Here is a 25,244-nt window from a genome sequence, read left to right on the forward strand (position 1 = left end):
TTGCTCCAGGTCAAGCATGCTTAACTTTGGAGCTCTCAAGTGATGGGCCACCGAAAAGAAGATGCATCTTGTCGGCATAGGTAGTACTCATCAATCCATTTAAGCCCTCTTCAACTGCGTAGTTCCATACTTACACAATCTTAGAATCATCACAATTGACCTTCCCCAGGCGATGTGGGATTGCACACCTTTTATTCGGTCTTTCCCCCTACGGATCATGGGATTCTGACTATCACACCACTTCCCTCTCACATAGGTGACCTCTTATCTAAGAGCAATCCCACATTACTCTGCTCAGACTTTCGATTCATAAGGGCCATTAAAAGCTTGAGCTTAACATCTTTTACAACGGGCATCACTGTTTCACCATTGGAACGGGTATGGGTAATCCCCCACAATGATCCTACTCAGTCTCAATAACTAGGTTGTCCCATTGAACCAAGATCTTGGGATTTCCAGTTAGCTAGGTTGGGTTTCCTTTATATCGACCTTAATTTCCTTTGGGCTTAAGTCCCTTTCCTTCTGATGTCTTTTCAACTTGATCTTTGTTTAACCTTTTGGTTAGCGGATCTGCAGTGCTATATTTTGATTTTACATAATCAATCGAGATAACTCCAGTTGAGATCCGTTGTTTAACAATATTATGTCGTCAACGTATGTGTCTAGACTTACTGTTATACAAAACATTTTGGGCCCGACCAATTGTTGCCTGGTTATCACAATATATGCATATTGCAGGCACAGGTTTAGGCCATTCTGGAATATCCTTCAAGAAATTACGCAGCCATTTTGCTTCCTCACTACATTTATCCAGAGCTACAAACTCGAATTCCATCGTGGATCTAGTGATTACAGTTTTTTTTTAGGATTTCCATGAAACAGCTGCGCCACCTAGAGTTAACACATATCCACTAGTACCTTTCAAGTCTTGGATGTTAGATATCCAGCTTGCGTCAGTGTACCCTTCAAGAACAGCTGGATCTCTGGTACAACCCATAGTTACGAGTATACCGTAGGTACCTAAGTACTCTTGTAATTGCCTTTCAGTGTTTATGTAACGACCCAAAATTGTTAATAAGGCTTAAGGGCTTTGATTAATGTGTCAGGATGGTATAATTGGTATTTATGTGAATGAATGATTAAATGCATGATTTTATGACATGCATGATTGAATGAGTATATGGATATGATTAGATGCATGATTATGTGATAAGCATGCTTATATGATTATATGAGTATATGAGATGCATGACTATGAGTATTAGTATGCATGTAGGCCCTGATTAGGTTATAAGGGTACAATTGTAATTTTGGCCCATTGAGGGCATAAACATGATTATTTGTGACAAATTGTTGAGGCCACATTATTATGTGGATATATTTGCGGTCTGAGACTTGAGGCGATCCTAGTGAGTGGTTTGGCGGAAAAGTCACAGCGGGAATTTATACCCGGCTCGGGAGAGCTCGGGGGTATTTTTGGGAAATATATTGGAGACTATTTGGCATTGAGGAAAATAATTGGTGAATATTAAGATAACGGGAATTAAGCGGTAATTATTAGAGACACTCGAGGAATTAGCGGGAATTGGGAGCAATGACCAAAATGCCCCTGGAATGTTTTAAGGTTTAGATTATAATGGGAGGGCAATGTGGCCATTTGATTTAAAACAGAGATAAGTATCCATCTGTCTTTTTACACTTAGTGGATTGTTTAGAGGGTAGTGGAAACTGAAAGAAAAAGGGAAAGAGACAAAAGGGAAGAAGGAAAAACAGAACTCTTAAGTTAACTTCTATTTCTCTCATTCGGTTCCTTCTCTTTGCACCATTTCTTGGGGGCTTTTGGAGCTGTGGTACAGAGCAGGATTAGGCCAAAGCTTAGCACCTGAATCCTTAGTGAACCTGGGAGGGTTTACTGGAATTAAGCTTAACTGAGGTAAGCTTCAAGATTTCTGATGAGTTTTTCTGGGTTTTATTGAGGTGATTTTGAAGCTTGAGTTTTGAATGGAATTAAAGGAAATAAACTTGAGGAATTGAAAGGCTTGAGGCTGGAAGGATACTAGAGATAACCTAAGGTCAAAATTCTCCATTAAAGGTAACAAATTCTGGCTTTGAAGTTTTGAATTTATGAGTTTCTAGTTGAATTCTTGAATTCTGGGTTCAATGCTTGTTTTCTTGGTTTGATGATGCATGTGGGTAAGTTTTAGGTTGTTGGGTTGTGTCGGGTGAGTTGTAGGTAATGGTAGACTCAATTTGGTGTGTGGTTGTGGTTTGGAGGAGTTTTGATGAGTTTTGGTTCGAAGAAAATAGAAGGAAAAATCAGAGGGTGTTTTGGTGCTGTGACTAGCGCAGTAGCGCTAGCCTATGGGCGCTACAACGCTATCCTTTGGCTTCTTGGGCATTTTAGGACTCTGTCTGTAGCGCCCTCCTTAGGGCGCTGTAGCGCTACCCTGCCTCCAGAAATGAGTTTTGGGTGTTTTTCTTAGGGATTTTGCCCGGGGGCTCGGGGTTTGATTTCACCACCCTGTTTGATGGAATTAGGGCTTCTCGAGGGCTCGGGATTGGTCCCAAGGTTAGGTTTTGGAATCGAAGTTTAGAGATGCTTCTAACTTGTGGCTGTGACTAGGTGTACGCTAGGGCTCGGACAGGATCGTGGTTGAAGGTTGATTTCACTAGTCAAAGCTATTGGAATCAAAGGTAAGAAAACTGCACCCGATTATGTGGTTAGGTTGGGACTAAGTGTTCTCTGTATTTGTATGCATTGTTATGTGATTGTGATGAACCATGTGAACATGTTGGGACTAAGTGCTCCCTATATTTGTATAATGTCGTGATATGGTATTATGCCATGGGGACATGTGATAAACGACCTAAGAGTGTCGGAATCAATATTTGCGCACAGGACGCGGCTCAGCCACTGGTAGCTGAGGACAACTTATTTATCACTGAGCTAGGTTAAGGTGACCGGAGTCAGTGGGTATAACACTGGGGGCGGCCTAAGTGAGCCGAAGACAGTGGGTTAAACAGAGGGTGTCAGCCCTGAATATTGTGTAAACGGTTGCAATAACTGTTGGTTATGAATGTGATTATCGTTGTTAATCTAATGAATATGATATGTTGATTATTATCACTGGATAGGTGAATGTTATGAATTGTTGAGTACTTGGTTATGCTTTGTGGAATATTTGGTTATTGATATTGACCATGCTATGATATTATGTTTTCTTGCTGGGCCTCGACTCACGGGTGCTTCGTGGTGCAGGTAAAGGCATGGATTTGGTGGTTCAACCATGAGTTGGAGAGCTCTGGAGGCGAGGTGTACATTGTCAGCTACTCGGCCGCCATGGTCGAGGGTTTGTACAGGGACGGAAACCTAAAATATGTATTTTGCCATTAGAGTGGCCTGAGTTATTTACGACTTCTGGATTTTTTTTGTAAACGTGTCTTTTAAACCCTGTTTTGGGATCCCATGTACTAAACAATCATTTTATATGAAAATTATCTATTTAAGACTAAAACCTTTTAATCTTTGCCTAACTATGACTTTAGGATCACGTTCTCAACTATATGACTTGATTAGCAAGTCTTGCACCTTTATAATCATACAGTGTAACGGTCTTGGCTATCCAGGGCGTTACAGTTCAACACCTAGATTACTCGTGAATCGACTAAAAGTACTTACAATATAGGCAATATCTGGTCTTGTACAACTCATCAAGTATATTAGACTACCTATCACTCTAGCATACTCTACTTGAGAGACATTGTCGCCTTTATTTATGGACAGATGATGACTTACGTCAATTGGTGTTTTGGACACACCAGAATCATTTTTACCAAAATTTTTCAAGAATCTTGTCCACATAGTGTGACTGACTCAAACTAAGTCCAAATGGCGTGCTTGTAATCTTTATTCCTAAAATTACATCAGCCAGTCCCATGTCCTTCATGTCAAACCTTGAGTTCAACATATCTTTGGTAGATTTCACCATTCGTTGGTTGCTTCCGACAATGAGTATATCATCTACATACAAACAAAGAAAAATATATCCATCGTTTGTATTTTTGATATAAACATATTTGTCACACTCATTGATTTTGAAGTCACTTGTCATCATGACACTATCAAATTTTCCATTCGCATATATATATATATTACTATATAAAACGTTCATGCTGCATGTAATATATAAAATTTCATATTAAGGTAACTTAAACTTAAATTATATAAAATATGTGCATAAATGTATGTAAAATTCATATACAACTGTATACATATATATATATTAATATGAATAAATCATACATATATGTGGGAAAATAAATCTACATAATATGTTCATAATTATCGTGCCGATAGTATACTTCCACATATATATATATAAATAAATAAATATTTTTAATGACAATACCAATTAGGGTAAGTGAATATGCATATACATTTTCCTGTTTATTATAAGAGTATGTGGAACATTTCATTAATATGCATACATGTATTTAAACTAGACAATATGTCAAAACCAAAAATATATGATATATGTTCAAAATTCTAGAATACGTTAAGTATATATGACACACACATATATATATATGTGTGTTTCATGCATATAAAACAAATGATATATTCCATATGGATACAACAGAATATAAAAGTACCGAAAAAAATGCATATAACATATATAGAAAACCTTCATATCAATACATATATGAGATAAATAATCTTGGCAGAGAATCGGTGCAACTAGTCAGTAATCAATACATATATATACTAAACAAAATTTGGAGCATATAAAGATAATAAAATATTATCAACACTGGTTAAATAGCAAAACAAACCAAATTCATAAATAGTTTCCGCCCTTCAATTTGTTCGTCTTCTCCAAGGAGTCAAAAATCTGTTTTAAGATTGTTAGAAATAATATAGTGGAGAATAACCAAATATATATTAATATATTTAATTGAAGAACAGAAATACAAAAAATACAATAGGAAGAATAAACCAAAGCTGAGGCACGCAAAGCACGCTTTCCTTAAAGCAGATTTGCCCCCTCTACCTAAACGGTGCTAGAGGATTCGTGAGCAACCACTTCCCAGGATACATCAGCTATAAAGCAGGATGAAAGCACCATTACGTCTGCTTAAGCGAACTCGAAACAAACATTCCCTCTATTAACATAAAATACTTCAGAGACTGAAGAGAGAAAGAGACTAAGTGTGTGATACTCTGTATCTGTGTGTCCTAGAATGAGAGGAGAAGCCTCCTTTTATAAGCTTCATGGAGAGTTGAAAATGTGTGTGAATTAAGTACATTAATGCCCAAATATCCAACAAATCTGGAATCTTAATTTTTGAAAATCAATCAGAATTAATCACATTTATTATGGTAATATCAGCAATTACCCAAAGTGATTTTCTGATAATCAATCATAATTAATCACACTTATTCTGGTAATATCAGTTGTTACCCAAAGTGATTTTCTGACAGTCAATCAGAATTAATTACACAATATTCTGATATTTTAATTTTGACCAAAGTGATTTGCCAAGATCAATCAGAATAAATCACACAATATTAAGATAATATCATCTTTAATCAAAGTGATTTGCTGAACCATTACTATTTTAGGCATCAATTTCCCATTCATTCAATTTTTTCCAACAATCACTAAACAAGAAGATGAATGATTATAATGATGATGAAAATAAATATATAAAATCATAATAAAATGAATGAATCAAGAGTGAAGAAGGAATGGAGAATGAATATAAAATAAATTATTTTTTTACTCTTTAATTAATAAATATGTGACCGTTATGTCATCAGGTAGCCTTTCAAAAAATTTGAAAAAATCAAAATTTATTTTTAGAAATATCAATTAACAATTATAAATATGAATAATTGATCTTAATCCAATGATTAATATTAAAGTAATCATCCAAGGATAGTAACCATTAAGAGTATCCCCATATATATATATTAAAAATGAGTATTTGTGACATAAATGACTATTATTTTTGGTTTTATACACTTATATATATGTATTTTTTTTTTGTCGGCAAAAAGACCAAAAGTTACATTTTCCTCACTTCTGTAACTACCAGCTCCGTTAAATACACCTGGAATTGATTGAGTTACCACAGTCACTCTACTATTCATCCACCTAATAATTTATTTAAAAAAATATTATTAATTTATTTTAAATTAATAAATAATTTAAAATATATATATTTTTCTTTTTTTTTTCTCTCGATCTTTCTCTCCCTCTCCCTCGCTTTCTTCTTCTTCCCAAGAACATCTAACTCACAAAATGAAAAATGAAAGAGACACAAAGGTTCTTCTTCAATCTCCTGAATATTTTGCAAGATATAGAGAGAGATAAAGAGAGAAATCCCATTCCATAATATGGGTTGTTAGGGTTAGGGATAGAGGTCTCAAGGTTTAAGCTTTCTCGAGAATTTCAGCTATGGCAGCCATGATGCCGATGACGTCGACAGTTGCAGAATCGGAGTAGAGCAATGCCAAGGGAGGTTTGAGGAAGCATGTCTTCATAAAGGTCGATCAACTCAAACCTGGCACCAGTGGCCATACCATTGTCGTTTAGGTCTTCACCTCCACCATTGTCTTGCAGAAAGGCCAATCGGCGTCTCAACACCTTCGTCATACTCGAATTGGTGAGTTCCTTGTTGGGGATGAGACTGGAACCATTTTGTTCATTGCCATAAATTATTAAGGTAATTCTCAGTCTTCCTTCTTCTGAGATCGCTTTCTTTCTTTTGTTTGTTTGCTAATAATTGGGTTTTGTTTTAGTTCGATGGAAAGAGAGAAAGATAGAGAGAGAGGCCGAGAGAAATTTTTTTTGGGTATGTTCTGGGGAAGAAGAAGAAGGTGAGGGAGAGGAAGAGAAAGAGAAAGAAAGATCGAGAGAAAATAAAAAGAATAAAGAATGATTTTTTAAAATTAATTATTATTTTTATTTTATTTTTTATCATTTATTAATTTAAAATTAATTAATAATATTTTTTTAAAAATTATGAGGTGGACGAACAGTAGAGTAACATGTGGCAACTCAATCAGTCGTAGATGTATTTAATGGAGCTGGTAGTTATGGAAGTGGGTAAAACGTAACGTTCGATACTTTTGCCGACGAAAAAAAAGATTAGGTATATAAGTTATAAAATCGAAAAACAATAGGTATTTATGCTGCAAATACTTATATTAAAAATATATGTTATGTTATTGTGGTCAAGGCCCAATCTATGGACCTTGGCAGATGGATTGTGGCTCGAATTGCAATGGGGTTGACTTTTGCATTTTTTGTCCTAATGGGCTAGTTCATCGTTACGGACCATTAGGCAAAGGTGCGGTAACATGATTACCATGTGCGCAACGGAATGCATAGGTGGTGGACTGAAGAGATTTCAAATTTTTTTATTTAAACATACTTTAAATAATAGATCTATTAATATATATACATTAATCTAAACATATATAAAGTTCAAGAACATACCACTTGAAGTCTATCAATAGTCATTGCAATCTTTTAGTATTAAATAACGAACATCCATGTAATGCCCCAAATTTCCTAATAAGGTTTAGGACCTTGATTAGGAGGCCGGGAGGGCCATAATTGATTTAATATGTTATAAAATTAATATATGCATGTTAATGTGAATTATATTATTATATGATGATAAATGCATGCGTATGGGAGTATTTAAAATGATAAGGGCATTTTGGTAATTTGGCATGTTGAGGGCATATTTGTAAATTGGGTGCATATTGTAATATGTGAATGAGATCTCATTATTATGGAGATATATTCGAGCTATGCGGCATGAGACGGTCATATATAATGAGTTAGCGGTTTTATCATAACGGGGTCAATTTTGGGGTAATAGAAATGTTATTTGGTGATAGATTGGGAATATTTGAGATCAGGGTGAAATTCTGGAAGTTTTGACTATAGTGTCCCCGGGGGTGTTTTCGGGACCCCGAGCACTAGGTTTTATTTAAGGTTACTTAAGCTTGAAGTAGCTTGACAGATAAGAACATACGTTAGAAACTTCTCGTTCTCTCTCAAAACAGTCCGTTTTACCGTTTGAGCCTTTTTGAGGGAATCTTGAGTTCTGGGAGTCGGAATCAAGCGAGGGTCGAGGCATAGCGATCCTAGGAAGGATTAGAAGCTTCTTAACCGAAGGATTTGACGAGAAACAACCCAATCGAAGGTAATCTAAGTTTGAAGTTTTAAGTTTTTAAAGTTTTGAAGCTTAGAATTGGACTTTGTTAATTGTTGAGTTTTTGGTCGGTTTGAGCTTTGGGTTTTGAAGGTTTTGGAGTATTGGGAAGCTTGGGAACTTTGATTTGATGATTGGGGAATGTTTGGGTATGTTTTTGGAGGATTTGGAGTGTTTAAAACGCGTTTGGGAATGGCCCAGGGTTGGGGGCCGCGGCCCTGTTCTTGTGCGCCGCGGCCCTAGTTCGAAGAAGCAGGTGTCAGGAATTTGTCTTCGCTGGGCGTCGTGGCCCTTGCCTCAGAGAACCTTGGGGGCCGCGGCCCAAGGTGCTAGGGCCGCAGCCCTTGCCCTGTTTTCGCCCCGTTTGCTCGTTTTGACCCCGGGAACTTAGTTATGGGCCTCGGGAGTGTCCCTACTACTTGGATTAGTTTGGATTGATCTCTTGGGGGCTAGATATTGGTGTGGAACCTTTGATTATCATGTTATTAATGGTGTTCCATATATGGTTATGATTAGGTGACCGCTAAGGGCTTAAAGGTTGATCGTTCTCAAGGATCGTTCTTATATTGGTACTAGCTCGAATCTGAGGTAAGAAAACTGCACCCTGTGTATATGTGACATGCATGGTTATTATGGATGCATGTTGGTTGATTATTGAGCATGACGTGCATGGCTATTATGATGCATGTTGATTGACTACTGAATATGACATGCATGGCTATGATTGATGCATGTTGGGTGATTAAATGTAAACGTTGTTAGCATAATGAATGCTTGGCAAATCTTGTCCATTTGCATATGATTATTATTGAGGCGTGCTGGATGATTAAGTGTGATGCATGAAATGCACGAGAAACATGTGATTAGAGCATGCCATGAACGATGAATATGAGATTGGTCAGAGCTTGAGTCTCTGAGTTTATGCATGATCATGACTGTGCTAGAAACTGTTTAGTAAGCATGTTGAATGCCCTATTCTTGGATAATTGGTGTAACGCCCTACTTCCTTAGAGCCGTTACTAAGTGAGTTTTTAAGACAAAACAGTGTGCACTGAACTCGCTAACCGAGGTTTTGAAACAAAAGTGTGACTAATTAAAAGTTAAGGCTGTAATCTTTGAAAATGCGTCGTTTCATCAAAACTTCTATTATTAAACAGTTGGGATCCCAAAATAAGGTTTGAAAACTAATTACATCTTGAAATAAGGTTACAGTTGAGAAATTATAAAATTATAGATTATTACAGCCATTTTCGAATAAACCCCCAACCAAAGCAGTCGGGCAGGCCAAACATGTACACGTCGCTTCACGCTCTCCGTACTCATGGTTGGTTGAATCAGTCATTGCCCTTACCTGCAACACAGAGCACCCGTGAGCCGAAGCCCAGCAAGAAAACTCATGCAGAACATAACATATGCATTTATACAATTTATCATAACAGATAATCCACATACATAAAAGTCAACCATTAGACTAAGCAAACACGGCCATGCCGCCCCAGAAACCTTACCAAAGCCCTGGGGTATCGGTTCTCACCGCGAGGATAACTCATGTATCCCTTGGGTCCCACCCTGAATATAGCATCCCATGTGCTAGGTGTTACTTTCGGCCCCACGGCCGCCCCGGCCTACGCCGCACTCGGCCCTTGCCGTTCATTTCATCATAATCACACATATAGTACATTCGAAATAATCATTCACACACATCATGATTCATTTAAGGTTAAACATTTGCACACAACACAATCTGGGGCCATGCCCTGCAATCATCTCATCATGCAACATGCAACATAGGGCCATGCCCGGCAATCACACTATGGGCCTACGCCCTATCCTACGGGTGTTATAGTTTTCTTACCTGTATTCCGAGCCTCCTGATGCACTAAAGCCGCGAGCACGGTCCCCCAGCACGAGCCTCACCAATAGCCTAGTCACAACACACATAAAACACCTTTCAATACTAACCAAGCCCAAGACCACTTCCCGGGACCAATCCCGCACTCCCGGGACCTCCAAATCCATAAAACAAAGTATCGGAACCATCCCCCGTGTCCCCGGGCAAAAGCCCTAAAAACTAAATCTTTGGGCTGCCAAAATGGCCTAGGGCCGCGGCACACCCCTCAAGGGCCGCGGCGCCCAGCAACAAACCCCTCTCTTGATGCAACATCGCGCCGCGGCGCTCATACGCGAACCCATAAAATCTGGGTTTTCTCTTGCGTTTTTCCCGAACTTAAACCTTCCAAATCACACCAAACCAATACCCAAACCCCAAAACCAATTCCAAGCTTCATATAGACCATACATCAACCCATAAACACTAGATTCAAGCTCAAAACACAAACATACCCAACAATCCACCCTTAGATTGCAAAAATCAGCAACTTCAAACTAAAACCTTAAAACTTAACTCAAGCTTCAAACTTCTCAAATCAAAACATAAATCAAACTTAAATATGCATAAGTTCCTTACCTTAAGCAGAGAATTCACCCAAAAGCCTCCTCACTTTAGCCCTTCTTCCCTTCCTCTTCTTCTCTTTCACTTGCCCTAGCTTTTTCTCCTTATCTTCCATTTCTATCAATGCTCAAGTGAACATAAGTGCCCAAACCGAACCCCCCTAAATCCCAGCTGAATTTTGTCTATAACCCTTTCCAAAAGACCATTTTACCCTTTCCTACTAATCCTCCTTAGCTAAACCTCCAAGGGCACTTAAGTCATTTCCTTTCTATTTCATTTCTACCATTTTCTTTCTAAAACTTGTTACTCTCAGCAGTAACTGATGGTTACCCAGGTTACTAAATCTCCAATAACCATTACCCGCTAAATCTCAACTTAACCATAAAATTCCCGAGGTACCCCTAGGCTCCTCCCGAGCCGGCTATAGAAATCCTGTTGTGACTCTTAAGTTAACTAGCTCTCTAGGACCGTCTCGGCACGTGCATCACAACAATAACACAACACTCACGTGGTACAAATCACGGAATACAATTATCACATAACAATGCAGTTATGCCCAACAAGGCCAAAATTACAGTTATGCCCTTCTAACACGATCCGGGCCTACATGCATACTAATATACATAGTCATGCATCTCAGATAAACAAATAGTCATATAACATGCTTTAAATCATAATCATGCATTTAATTCATAAAAATCACACATAATTCCCATCATGCCCTCCTGGCACGCTAATCAAGGCCCTTAAGCCTTATTAGCAAATTTGGGTCGTTACAATTGGCATATGATACATATTGATAGCATTGCTTACTTGTGTATGGACTGAATACAGAATCGACAAAAGTGTTAGTATCAGCTGTGAGGATGTGACTTATTTGTCAGGCACGGCAGTGTTACTGGACACAGGTCAGGAAGCGCTGACTTACTTGTCAGAACGGCATTAGCGTGAATCACGCAAGCCAACAGAGATTAGATCTAATCGATTACTAGCATTGAATGACTCAAGGAGCATTAATGCCTGACCGACCCTGAGGGTCGATGAATAAACAGAGCCTGAAGGCTAGTGGCTTACCTATCAGCCACTCTCTTGCTAGAAAACAGAGCTTGAAGGCTAGTGGCTTACCTATCAGCCACTCTCTTGCTAGAAAACAGAGCCTGAAGGCTAGTGGCTTACCTATCAGCCACTCTCTTGCTAGAAAACAGAGCCTGAAGGCTAGTGGCTTACCTATCAGCCACTCTCTTGCTAGAAAACAGAGCTTGGAGGCTAGTGGCTTACCTAACAGCCACTCTCCCGCTAGAAAAGAGAGCTTGGAGGCTAGTGGCTTATGTAACAGCCACTCTCCCGCTAGAATCATGTGATGTGCACCCATTGGTTTGAAAGCTTTATACTCAGTGTGATTATAATGATAATCATTTGATAATGTTTATGAAAAGTGTTATGTTTTCTTGCTGGGCTTCGGCTCACGGGTGCTATGTGGTGCAGGTAAAGGCAAGAGGAAGCTGGACCACCCTTGAGTTGGAGAGCTTAGGTGATGACGTGTACATATGCGGCTGCTCGACCGCCACGGTCGAGGTTTAAAGTGGAACTAGGGTTGAACCCTGTTTTGCCGCTTAGAACGGCCTGTTGTAAATATTTTCTGTAATAAACTCTGAATTGTATTTTTGGGATCCCAATGTATATGTTAAACGTTCTAGTGAAACGTTATATCTTAACCAAAATGTTTAATCCCTAAACCGCTAATCATACTTAGATCACGATTTTGGCCAAATGTCTCGATTAGCGAGTTTAGCACTATTTACAATGCACACCGTAACGGTCCCAGGAGTTGGGGCGTTACAATCCAATCCTAGCAATCTCTGGTACTCAGACCACGAACTTCCAAGATGTTATCTACACCTCAAGACGCGTGTGTGCACGTAGAGTAATAGTGAGATTTATCTAGTGATTCACAAGATGTACTCAACACGTGATATCTTGGAATTAGGTCTGAGAGATTGGTTTTCAGTTTAGTAAAAAATACGATATATTTTTCTAACGGTGAAAAATCTGAAATAAACTTTGAAGATTCTAGAAACTTTTTCTATCAATAGTTTATAAAATAAATTAAATTCAAAATTTAAAATTAAAAAATTAAACAATATGATTATTAATATTATTAAATAAATAAAATAGCCAAGACTTAGTCTAGCACTCAATTACACATCAATCACAGTGCAAGCGTGTGGCACGTGTCTTTTTCAGGACATGTGTCTTAACCATTTTGTTTATTAATTATTTAATAATCTCTTTATTCAAAAAATGATAAAATATCTAAAAGCTGATACCAATCTTATATAAATAATTTAATCATAATTCAAATCTCATTTGAATTATCATATTTATTTTTCACATTTAAATAGAGAAAACATAATTAATTATTTTTATTATTTAATAATAATTTCAAAAATTATAAAAAATAAATAATTAATTAATCTCAATTACATATTTGCCTAAAACAACAAATTTGTTCAAATATGTTATTTTACTAATTAATCCTGGTTGCAACTCTTACCTTGAATAGTGTTGATAGAGCCACCTCAGGACCTATGGACATATAATTTCAAGCTCCAATAAATTTAGATTATTAATTAAATTTCTTTAATATAATAACCTTAATTTATTAATCTCAATATTATTCCAATAAAAATATGAGACTCTAATATTGCAATTATAGACATTTATTTACATAATACTTTTTAATAAAAAACGTCAATCGATTTAATTATTACATACAATTCAATAATCTATTAATGGTTCATAATTAAAGTAGGGATAAGATCACCGTTTTACCTCTTTAATTATTTATTGTTTCCTTAAGTACTATTAACTTTACTACCGAAGGTTAATTCATAGACTGATTTATGAAGTTGAGCTCAATAACATTTTAGTTCCAAAAGTTAACCCTTAAGGAACCATTATTCAATTCATCTCAGAAATGTATAGATTCCATGTATGTATATGTCCCCAACCACTTGCATCAATGAGTCCCAAAAACAAAAGTTTTCAGCCTGATCATTTTGACAAACCACAACGAGCGACTCAAATAACAAAAACATGAGTTCATAGTAACTTCAACATTGAGATTAATTTGTATACGATCATCTTATTAATATGTTTAATTAGTACTTATAAAATAAAATGATATTTAACTAAGTATTAATAACATAAGTCATATTTATAATTTGATGAGGGGCTAAATTATAAATATCCAAAATTGTTATTATTATCAGTTAATATATACGGTTGTGGTCTCCAAGAAACAAAACGTTTCATATTCTCTCATTCCCATCACAGAGAAATACATAGAGAGAAACTGTTTTCTTGGAAGATTATAACCCTCTCTGTATCATCTCCAACAATGACTTCATGTTAGTGCTTCTGCTCTTGTGTTTATTTTTTTTCTTTAATTTAACAAATGATCTATAGAATTATGATTTAGAATTTCTCATATAGGTATTTATAGTAACATGATTTTGGATTATATATTAGAGATTATTGTTTCTTTATGTTATTTAACTGGATTAGATATTCTAACAGTTACGTGTCTTTGTCCACGTAGGTACTCGCTTATCCTACAATGACAATCAAAATTAGATTTCAATAAAATAAGAAAGTGGTTACCTAATCGAAATTATCCAAATGAAACTATGACAATAAAAAAGAGAGAGACAGAGACTATAAATATAAAAACCATCTATGTTTGGTATAATTAATGAATTTTAGTTATGTAGCCTACATTACATATTTGTTTTCCCCTCCACCTTCACCTTCTTCAACAACCAAAAACGACCAAATCAAAACAAAGAAGAACTAACAAAACGACAACGTTGAGCGTTTAAATTCTGTTTTAGATAGATTAACTCTGGCTCTAGTCTACTCTCCATTTTCGGCGGGACCCACGTATTGAATCATTGTTTTTCCAATTATACCCTCCACTCATGGCTGGATCCTTGTATAAATCCGAGGTTTCCTTCCCGATATACCCTTTCCTTTTCTGATCGGAAACAAAGATCTTCCTCACTCTGCTTCCCTCCAAACAGGTACGCCCTCCCGCTCTCCGTCTCTCCAGCCAGAATTTTTCTCAGATCTGATTTTTTCTCACTTCCTTTTCATTTTCTCAGTTTATCTTACAAATCTTTCTGTTGATTTTATTTTTTGAATTTATTAATTTCTGAATTTCACGGATGACTGTTTCCAGATAATCAATATCGAAGATCGCAATATTAGGGTTTTTGAGTTCGATTAAGCTTCTAGGAGCATATCGTGTTCTTATCCCCTTCAAGTCATGAATCCTAGAAGGTTTGGTTCAGTTGTATTATTCACTTTTTTGTTATTATTTTTATTTTTTTCATTTCCCGGCAAATCGGCATTTACTATTTGGTGATTTAGTTTATTCGAATTTCTAAATTCTAATTTAGATCTGTGAGTAAGCTTAATGGCTGCCCGGGAACATGGATTACTTTGCTAGCCCTTTTTTATTAACTCGATCTGCATTTGTTTGTAAAAAAGAAATTGGTATGTTTAGTTCGTTGTTCAATTCAAATGTGTTTCCACTAGTATTGATTAGAATAATCAAGTTTAATTGGTTTTGGGATGTCTTTCTGTGCTGGGTCAAGTTTGGTTTCGGTTTCTATTGGACCGAACTCTAATATAGTTTTAGAGGATTGGCAGAACATGGAATGTTGTAGATATTGTATGTAATATGTGAAGAACACACAGCTAGTGTCAGCACAAGATTTGTACATTTATATAATTTGCACAAGATTTGCTTTCTCTGATCTTATTAGAGATTGGGGTAATTTCTGGATTTAATTTTGTGGGTGGGGTTTGTTGTGAGTTTTTCATTATTTTTATTCTTACTGTTGTAACCACGGTTTTCCTCCGCCATAAGTGAGGGCTCTCAATTTTATTGGGAGGAGGTCAACCTTTCTGACCTCTGTCTCTTTTTCAAAAAAAAAATAATTTGGGAATTTGTTCTCAATGAAGGAAGTATGCTAGAGTCCTTTTGCATTTTTAGGGTTCTGCAGGAAGATAAACTTTCAAACTAATGTTTTCAAATGAAGTTTGGGTGGTTTTTAATATATTAAAAAGGAAATATTGATAACATTAATGGTTCTTTAATTTGTTTAGATCTTTCTGCATTTGTGTCCTTGTTGAACTGGGGATATGTCTTCTTAAAGTAATTTTTTTTAGTAACTTTAGTGTGTGAGATATCCTCAAGGTATATATGACAGAAATTTAGACAGTCAGTGTAGACCTTCAATCCAGCTCTTCCATGTTTTCACGTAATAAAATTTTGTGTTTGTTAGTACTACTTTTGCGGCCATTATAGCAATTCAATGAGATCTCTATGTGCAGGGACATCCGTGGTAACAGAACTGCTCTTTTTGATGGCATTGAGGAGGGTGGAATCAGAGCTTCATCATCATACTCCTCCCATGAAATTGATGAACATGATAACGAAAGAGCCATGGAGGGATTGCAAGATAGAGTTATTCTGCTGAAGAGAGTGAGTTTTTTTTTTTTTTTTTTAATTTTCATTGGATAAGGGGATTTTGTGTGTGTGTGTGTGTGCGTGGTTGTGTGGAAGCTCTGATGGTCATAACAATTATTAACTGGTTTGCAGATGTTAGATTATTAGCTACAACTTTCATTTCATTGAGACCATGTTTTGACTTTGTTTTAGTAGTTTGGATCCATTGGGAAGAAGAATCTACCGAACTTTAAGCCACTCTCCATTCTTGTTTTTCCTGTCTCCTTAACAAACTGAAGCTGCAAAGGAGATGACATTGTAGAAATGGCAATGATGAAACTTATACAATACTTCTTTAAGAATTGATAAATTGGCCTTTAGGTGAAACCGTAATTCTTTTATTAAATTTTGTACATGTTTTTTATTAGTATAATAATTGACTTGAAATTCTGAAGGTTTAACAAGTTGTCTGGAGTGATGTTATAGATAAGATTCAACAGAATGTCTTCTGTTATATCATGTTCGGGTTATCTATTGTTTGTACTTAAGGGTCTTCAACGACCAATGAAATACTAATGCATGTATTTTCAACAGTTGTCTGGGGATATCAATGAGGAAGTGGATAATCATAACCGTATGCTTGACCGAATGGTATGTATTATGCCAACTTACTTTTCTAATGTTTTATGGGGTTAGTATTGCTTACATTTTTACGATCATTGCCTAGGGCAACGATATGGATTCATCTAGGGGAGTGCTGTCCGGAACTATGGATCGATTTAAGACGGTATGTATAGACTAATCATTAATTAATATTTTATCAAAGTACTTGCAACTCTATTCATCTAGGGGGCCATTATGCTGAATCTTTTTTTTTTTCTTCCTGTTGTGTTCTTCTCAAGGTTTTTGAGACCAAATCAAGCCGGAGAATGTTTACACTAGTGGCGTCATTCGTGGTTGTTTTTCTAGTCATATACTATCTCACTAGGTAAATCCGTGATGAGTTTGATACAACTACCAGATTTATGTTGAAGCTGGAGAAGAAAACCTTGCCATTTCTATTTGCAAATCAATCTTTACCATCCTTGCTTGTAAGATAATCAATCTGGCTTGTCATATGTAAAATGTAACGAATGGAGTTGAATGCATAAAAAGTTGGTATCGAGTTTTTTCTGCTCGTCTCTCAACTCCCAAGCGACCAATCCTTTATGCTTGGAGTTTTGAGTGCTGCTTTTGATGATTCTGTTTAAGGCAATTATAAGAAACATGGCTGTGTTTTGTTCAGAAAATCTGGGTATTGGGACATTTGTGCTTGATTAAAATATACCACAATTGATAATAAATTGTTTTGAGGTCCAAATAACAAATCGAAATAAGCTGCATGAATAACCGATTCGCAAGTGATAAAAATATAGGTATGCATGCAAAAAGTTTACCCTATATTGTTGGCTGTTTTGATTTGTCTTCCCTAAACTCAATTGTCAGAAAAATAGTCACCAAATTGATGAGAGAGTAGTATCAAGTATGTACATAGAAGTATCAAATTTGGTCGAGCTACAGTCACAAACTAATAATTAAAAAAAAAACAAATGCACCAGCCGGGAATCGAACCCGGGTCTGTACCGTGGCAGGGTACTATTCTACCACTAGACCACTGGTGCTTGCATGTTGAACAAATGTTAATTTATATTTTAGAATATATAAGATTTTTGACCCCAAACTACTAACACCTTAAAATTGTGCTCCTCCAATTTTCCATGGTTAAAAATTCCCCTTGAACTATTACTACTATGGAATCATACCCCATTTTCAAAAGAGATGATATGACATACTGAGAAATTGACGCGTATCTTTTTTAAGCTCCTTGAAGTATCGTCACTATAGAGTTGTTCCCTCGAACTATTACAACTATCAAATTGTGCCCCCAAATTTTGCACAAAGAGACACAATTTAGTAGTAGTACTAGTAATAGTTTGGGGAGAATTTTTAACAACACAAAAAATTTAGGGGGCACGATTCGAAAGTAGTAATAATTTAGGGGACAAAAATCCTATTTATTTTATATTTTAATACAACAAAAATATGAGTAACAAGACCTAGTGGAAAATTTAATCAAGTCTTCTCTCGGTTTAAGCCTATTATTACGTTTAACTCTTCAGTAATAAGAAAAAAATAATATTAACCCCTAATCCTATTTATTCTATATTTTAATACAACAAAAATATGAGTAACAAGACCTAGTGGCAAATTTAATCAAGTCTTCTCTCGGTTTAAGCCTATTATTACGTTTAACTCTTCAGTAATAAGAAAAAAATAATATTAACCCCTACTATATAATTCAGTTTTTCAGTTTTTTAATTTTTTTTCAAAGGTGGAATGTACTTGATTAAACACTGCCTTGATCCACTTGGCTACATCCGCCCCTATATTAAACTAATATTTTTGAGTATATTTGAATATATTTCAATTTTAGACAAGCTAAAAGAACCACGTCGCTTCCATCTACTTCTATGCGAGTTTAACCAAAATTCATGGAACCAGAAAGGGAGCCCCCAGTTTGACTTGGGGAGGTGGTGATTTAGTGGCTGTATTTTTTCTAGAGAATCTCCTAATTGTTCCCGAGCAACTAGAAAGAGATTCAACCAGAAAGAATTCAGTTTTCTTTTTTTACTTAATACTTAATTATACTTAATTTATAAATAAATTAAGTAAAAGCCAATTATTCATTGATTTAAATTAAATTACTATATGAAATTGAATGAATGCCTTTACATAATTGATATTAATTTAAAAAGAATTCAGTACTTGAAAATAAAAATCTCCTCATACTATAAAAATTATTACTTTTGCTAGCGCGTTGTTTTTTATTTTTTGCGATAATGATTTTTGCCAATAAAAAGTATTTTTTAAATTAAAAAATTAATAATATTATTAACTTTAATTTAAATATTATAATGTTAATTAATAAATTTTGATTTTAATATATTAATAATTATTTAATTTGTTTAGTAATATTATTTAATTTAATTAGAAATAAAATAAAAATTAAACCGTTATAAATAAATAAAAATTATTTTATAACTATTAGTGTTAATTGTCTATACTAAACATGAAAATATAAAAACAGTTTAGTAAATTAAATCTATAATTAATTCAACTTTAAATAAATAAAAAAGTTCTACAAATAGGTATTGTCCTTCTCATCATCCCCGCCCCCATGAGCATCATCGTTACCTGGACCATCGTCTTCGTCCGGATCCTCTTCTGGTAAGTCGATAGTAAAACTAAGAGCCAACACACCAACCTGCTTCAAGAAAGTACTGAGCAGTACATCTTGACGCGATTGACGACTCTCAAGTTTAGTCGTATACTTCTTTAGGTTTTGATTTTCCTGTATAATGTCCTGACTGTGCTGCAAAATGGTGTCTACTTCAGGTGGCAATTGCCCAAACATTTGAGAAATTGATGAAGAAGCTACCCTATTTGCACCAACTTCCCTCAACCTAGGCAACCTCACAAACCCTTTCTTATAATGCGAGCGGGGCCCAAGGATCCGTGACAATGTCCACATCAGGCTAGAACTGACCGTCGGCATTATTGCCGACATAAGAAACAGCAGATGATGCAGGGGTCATACTCTGCAATGCTCGACGCTCGGTCATCTGAGTCCGCACAATAAAAAACACACATATCACATTCCAATATAACAATATTTGAAAACCTAACTTAGAAATTTTTAATATAACTACATATAAAGTATAACTTTATTATCTATCTGGCAACTTCCTATCATTAATGACTGCAGACCACTGATTGGAAAATAATGTAATAAATTTTGTTCCTGTATCAGGGAGCAAATGGGCTAAAGTTAATTTGGTTATGAAAATCCATATCTAAATCACAATAAAAAAGATATTGTTGATATACACGGTAAAAACAGTTAATTCCATTAATGATGAATTTACATCTGTAAACATATACATCAACAATATCTGCATGTTTGTGATTTAGATATGGATTTTCATGAATAAATTAACTTAGCCCATAAACTCTCTGATACGGGGACAACATTAGTTACGTAAGCTTTTTATCTTAGTCCACAATCATTAATTAATAAAAATATTGACACATAGATAATAAAGATTTAATTGTTATAAATTTAATTAATAATTACTAATTGACACTAACCAATTAATAATTAATACTTATTAATTATTTACTAAACTTTTTAAAGTTAAATGATCATAAATTAGTTAAGGTTAGACAGCTTACATGTTTTGTCGCCGCTTCATTACCAATCCACTTATCCTTCTTCTTGTGGAGTTGCTCGAATGTGTCGATCATGCTCGGAAACTGGCCAATAGATGGGTCGATCTAAAAAAACAAATTATTAAAACACTGTTACCTTTATAATATTTTCGTAACCGTAAAAATATAGGTTATTATAACTTATGTGATCATAAACATGGACAACGATAGAAGAATTATTATAACTTACGCCATCTTCAACTAAAATTATTAAGAGAACAAATTATCACTAAGTGATAATAATATCCTATCTTTTACAAAAACAAATATTTATGATGTATTGCGATCTCTTATTTTCAAAACAAAAAATTATGATGTATTATGGAAAAATCATAAAATTATGTTTTAGCAAGTTTATTTTTTTGAATTATTAGTAAGAAATTATATTATAATTAAATTTTTAGTTAATTATTAATTATTAAAATATTTTTGTTGACGCGGTTCTTCGGCAACAGGTAATTAAGAGAAGAAGAGAGAGAGATTAGTACTTGAAAGTAGAACCGCCGCAGATATGGAATCTTTGTGAGAAGAACTAGGTGACCCTAAACGCGTTTTTTAAGTGGTTCGAAGGTTAAAATCCTTCTACTCCACTAGTCAATATTATTGATCTTTTCTGGGTAATTGGTTTACAAAATATATAGTTCTTACAAGACTATTTTTTCCAACCCCTATCAATTCCCAGGGTCTCCATATTTATAGGAGAAGGCACCTGGAAATTGGTAGGGAGGTCATCCCGTGACCTTACCATTTGTCATATCATGTCTGATATTCATGATTACTTCCTAAACCTGACACACAAGTGTGGTCTAATCAGTATGGAAGGAGGTAATGGGCCGCACGGCCCAACCCATCCGTGGGTGTCTGAATACGCACGTTCCTGCGGCGTGTCCGAGAAGTCAGGGGGATATCGGATACGTGATGGCAGGATTATGCACGTTTATCTTGCGTGTTGACCTCCCATAGGGTCAGAGCTTCCTGAGAAGCTCGCTACCGGAGCAATCCATAACCCGAGCTGATCCTTCAGTGGTCGTCGGATGTTGTTCCCAGCTCCTGGAACAACAAGACGGAGCAGGAAACTCCATCCCCTCGAGCTAGAAAGGGCCCGTCCTGAAGATAAAGCCTCTGGCCTGTGGGAGCCTCGGGCTAAATCATGTTTAGTCCGAGGATCGTCCTGCTAAACAGCCCGTGGGAAATCCAGGGCGTACATCTTCCCCCCAAGCTCCTGCTCGTGGTACATGACGTCAGACATGGGAGACCACAGTTGGAGCTTTTAGACTTCTCCCACAACCCTTCGCATTCCATGCTTTTCGCATGCGTCTGATACGTGGAACGCCGCGGGTGGCGACGGTACATTCTACGAGAACCGCATTAAATGGCCTAACCTACTGTCCAGCCGTCGTTTCACATTTCGAGTGGAGGGTCTCCCAGGAGCCTTTTACACGTGATCCCCCCTTGTATAAAAAGGGGGTGGTCATCCCACGCACGGACCACCTTACCATTCAGAACCTCTCAAATTTCCTTCTTTTCTCTCTGACCTTCCGAAGAGCAAAACCCTCACTTCCATTGCTCTCATCTTCTCCGTTCACGAAGCTTAAGCGTGCGAGTTCCTTCAAGGCCTTGGAGACTACTGTGCCAACGAAGCCCCTACCCGCGCAGCAACCTTGCTCACCATCCAACCCTATACTGTAAGTCTTCTGTCCCCATTTATTTTTGAAAGCATGCCACTGTAGCCTAGGTAAAATTTTTTACTGTAGCCACATGCAGAGGTTTTCTGGGTCGCGCGGATATGGAGGGTGATGGCCCTTCTTTGATTAGGGCACATTTGCCATGGGACATCGCCTTAGAACATGGGTTCCATGATTCTTTCTTAGGAACAATTTCTGGTAGGATCCGTAGGAACTTTGGGTGCAAAAACCGGGTAGCTTAGGGAATACGCCTTAAAAGCGGTTTTGCCACGCCTTGCCTGTTGAAACTTTCCCCCCAAGGCAAAATTTTTATTTTTTATTTTTTTCTTACTCTGAGCCATCTGACACACGAATTCCGAGTAATCTGGGATCTGTTGAGGGCATAGGCGCGTGTTCCTTGGAACGCGTGGCACCACTCTCCACGGGCTGGACTTACCCCAGCTCGTGTCCTTAATGTCTGCCTCACTCTCCTGCTTGGGTCGCCTTTTCTAAAGTGTTTTCTTTTGCTCGATAGGCGACCAGATGGCTCCAAAGAGAAATCTGCCACAGAAGAATGTGGGAAGTTTGGCCTCCCAGAAGGATAAAGGAAAGGCGGTGGTGACCAGCTCGCCAATTCCTCATTTTGGACCGGCGGTGGAGAAGCAGGCCGAGGTGGCTCCTGACGCGTTTTTCGAGGCGGAGAGAATCGTCTCGAAGATAACCAGCCAGGCAAAGATCACCAAAATCTTCCTTAACCACAACATTCCTCTGGGGAAGACCTCCGTGATCGCCCGACCTGCTGCGGATGGGGAGATGAGCTGCACGCCGCTCGACGAGTCGTTCACGGCCTGGAGCGGGGAACACTTCAAGGCAGGGGCCTTCCTCCCCCTGGATCAGTATTTTGCTGATTTTCTGAACTACGTGGGGTTGGCCCCATTTCAGCTCCCCCCCAATTCCTACCGTCTGCTGGCGGGACTGAGGTATTTGTTCCAAAAGCATGAGTGGGAGGTCCCCACTCCTGCTGATATCTTGTACTTCTTCTGCCTCAAAGCCAGCCCGGACCAGCGGGGGCGAGGCGACGGGTTCTATTACTTAACCCGCTTCCCTAACACAGCAGCAGTGATCGAGCTGCCGAGCCATCCAAACGACTTCAAAGACCAGTTTTTTATGTCTACTGGGTTCCGAAACTGCGATCATCATTATTTCAACCGCCCTCGTAAGTAATCCTCCATTTAGCTCGCCTTTTAACGGTTATCTTATTTTAGCCCGTCCCTTATTCCAATTCTGATTTCGACCAACCTTGCAGCCATCTACTCGAGGACCGAAAAGTCCGTGACCCTCGGGGGTCAATACGACACACTGGCGAACCTGCCTCCCAGTGAGAAAGACTACCGCGTGCTCGTGACGGACGAGACGATGGTATTCTGCAAGCTGATTTTCCCAAATCAGACTTTGAATTTGAAAAGGCCCCGGGGGCCTCCCCCAGCCCGCGACAACAGGCCGATCGCCGCGGAGGAGGTCGCAGATGACGAAGGCGAGGAAGAAGGTGAGGAAGTTCCTCTGGTGAGGAACAGGAAGCGGAGCTTGGAGGTCGCCCAGGGGATGACCGAGGAGAGGGCCCAATCCGGAGCAGCCGCGGGTCCTTTCGGTCAAGGTAACTTTTACTTATTTAAGAACGTAGATAGGGCCACTGCAGACCCCCGGCTGGTTAGGTTCAACCCTAGGCAGCTCGTCCATCGTCACCCAAGGAATCCGGACCTGGACACGCTTCTGCTCCACTGCGTTGACCAGCTCGTGCTGGACAACCAAGAGAGTCGGCCCAAGGGTACCGTAGTAGTAGATAATACCCTAGCCTTTAGGTCGGCCATTTTTGAGGAGTACGGGACCAATTTACGCACGTGGCCTGCGCTCTAGAGGGGCGTCTACGCTCCGGGGATTAGGCAGTACGTAGAAGAGTCCAGCCCCGATTCAGAACCGGACCTAGAACCTTCGCCAGTTCGTGAGATAATCGTCCTAGGCTCTTCCAGCTCGGGGGGTAGGGCTCCCTTAGTATTTGCTTTCTTATTGCCTTTATTTCTGTATGATTGCTGATAACCGTGTTTTTTGCTCTTTGGCAGAAGAGATGTCTCAGCCCGGGAATAGTCTGCGGGGCACTGTGTTTGGTGGGAATCCCCCAGCGGGGCCGAGGTTAAAGAGGCTTCGCGAGTCCAAGAGCTCGACCGGGGTCTCCACCAAATCCCCAGCTACGGAGAAGGGGAGAGACCCGTCATCCCAGGTCGCGGGTGCGAACCTCCCTGTCGCCAGGACAGGACTCATGCATCCGCCACCCCAGCGATCTCCACTGGCCGCCCAGGACGGGGTAATAGAGGCCGGGAGTCAGGCCGCGGTAGCCCCGGACGTGCGTATCCCGGTCGACCCCCGGGCTCTGGAGAAGATGCCCGAAGCATTCCGGGGTACGGTGTACGAGTCGGCCAGCTACGTCGTCAGCCACTATTACAATATCAGGGAGAAGGAGCTCCGGGCCATCGAAACAACGAGCCCGGTCCGAGTTATAGAGTCCGCTATGGACATGACTTTAACAGTAAAGTGCCCCCTTCTTTTAAGGCTTTGACACTCACACGCCGCCTTTCTCCTTCCAGTTTGCTAATTATCACTTTTTTCTTGCAGGGCATGGCTGCCGCCTATAGAGGCATCGTTAGGACCAAGGCCCAGCTCGAGGGTTTGGAAGCAGATCGCCAGACTGCCCTCCGGGAGTCTCAGGAGGCGAGAGACGCCTTGGCGGCCTCAAAAGCCGAGCTAGAGAAGGTCCGTTCGGAGAACCAAGGGCTTAAACGCTCCCTGGCCGCATCCGAGCTAGAGAAGCTTCGCTCCGAGAACCTAGAGCTTAAAAACTCCCTGGCCGCATCGCGGGCAGACCTTGAGGTGGCGAAGGCCGAAGTCCAGACCTCCCAGATCGCCCTGAAAGACGAACGGGTCGTGTCGGAGCAGTCCTTACAGGACCTATTCTATCACTGCTGGTCCCACAATCCGGACGCGGACTTCTCCTTCATGCCGCCGGACCTCTGGGCATTCC

General features: G+C 38.4%; 1 protein-coding gene and 1 non-coding gene across 2 annotated transcripts; one reads left to right on the forward strand and one right to left on the reverse strand.

The window, feature by feature from the left end:
* Positions 1 to 14,611: 14,611 nt before the first annotated feature.
* Positions 14,612 to 17,364, forward strand: LOC133785348 (bet1-like SNARE 1-1). The gene is made up of 6 exons (XM_062224599.1): positions 14,612 to 14,766; positions 14,925 to 15,025; positions 16,085 to 16,235; positions 16,794 to 16,850; positions 16,927 to 16,986; positions 17,102 to 17,364. The coding sequence occupies exons 2-6, from the start codon at positions 15,012 to 15,014 to the stop codon at positions 17,189 to 17,191; spliced, it is 372 nt and encodes a 123-aa protein (XP_062080583.1). The 5' UTR covers positions 14,612 to 14,766; positions 14,925 to 15,011; the 3' UTR covers positions 17,192 to 17,364.
* Positions 17,365 to 17,789: 425 nt separating this feature from the next.
* Positions 17,790 to 17,860, reverse strand: TRNAG-GCC (transfer RNA glycine (anticodon GCC)). The gene has a single exon. It is a non-coding gene; the product is annotated as a tRNA-Gly (tRNA).
* Between the last annotated feature and the right edge of the window lie 7,384 nt (positions 17,861 to 25,244).

This window comes from Humulus lupulus, chromosome 1 (assembly GCF_963169125.1).
Source record: "Humulus lupulus chromosome 1, drHumLupu1.1, whole genome shotgun sequence".
Classification (NCBI taxonomy): domain Eukaryota; kingdom Viridiplantae; phylum Streptophyta; class Magnoliopsida; order Rosales; family Cannabaceae; genus Humulus; species Humulus lupulus.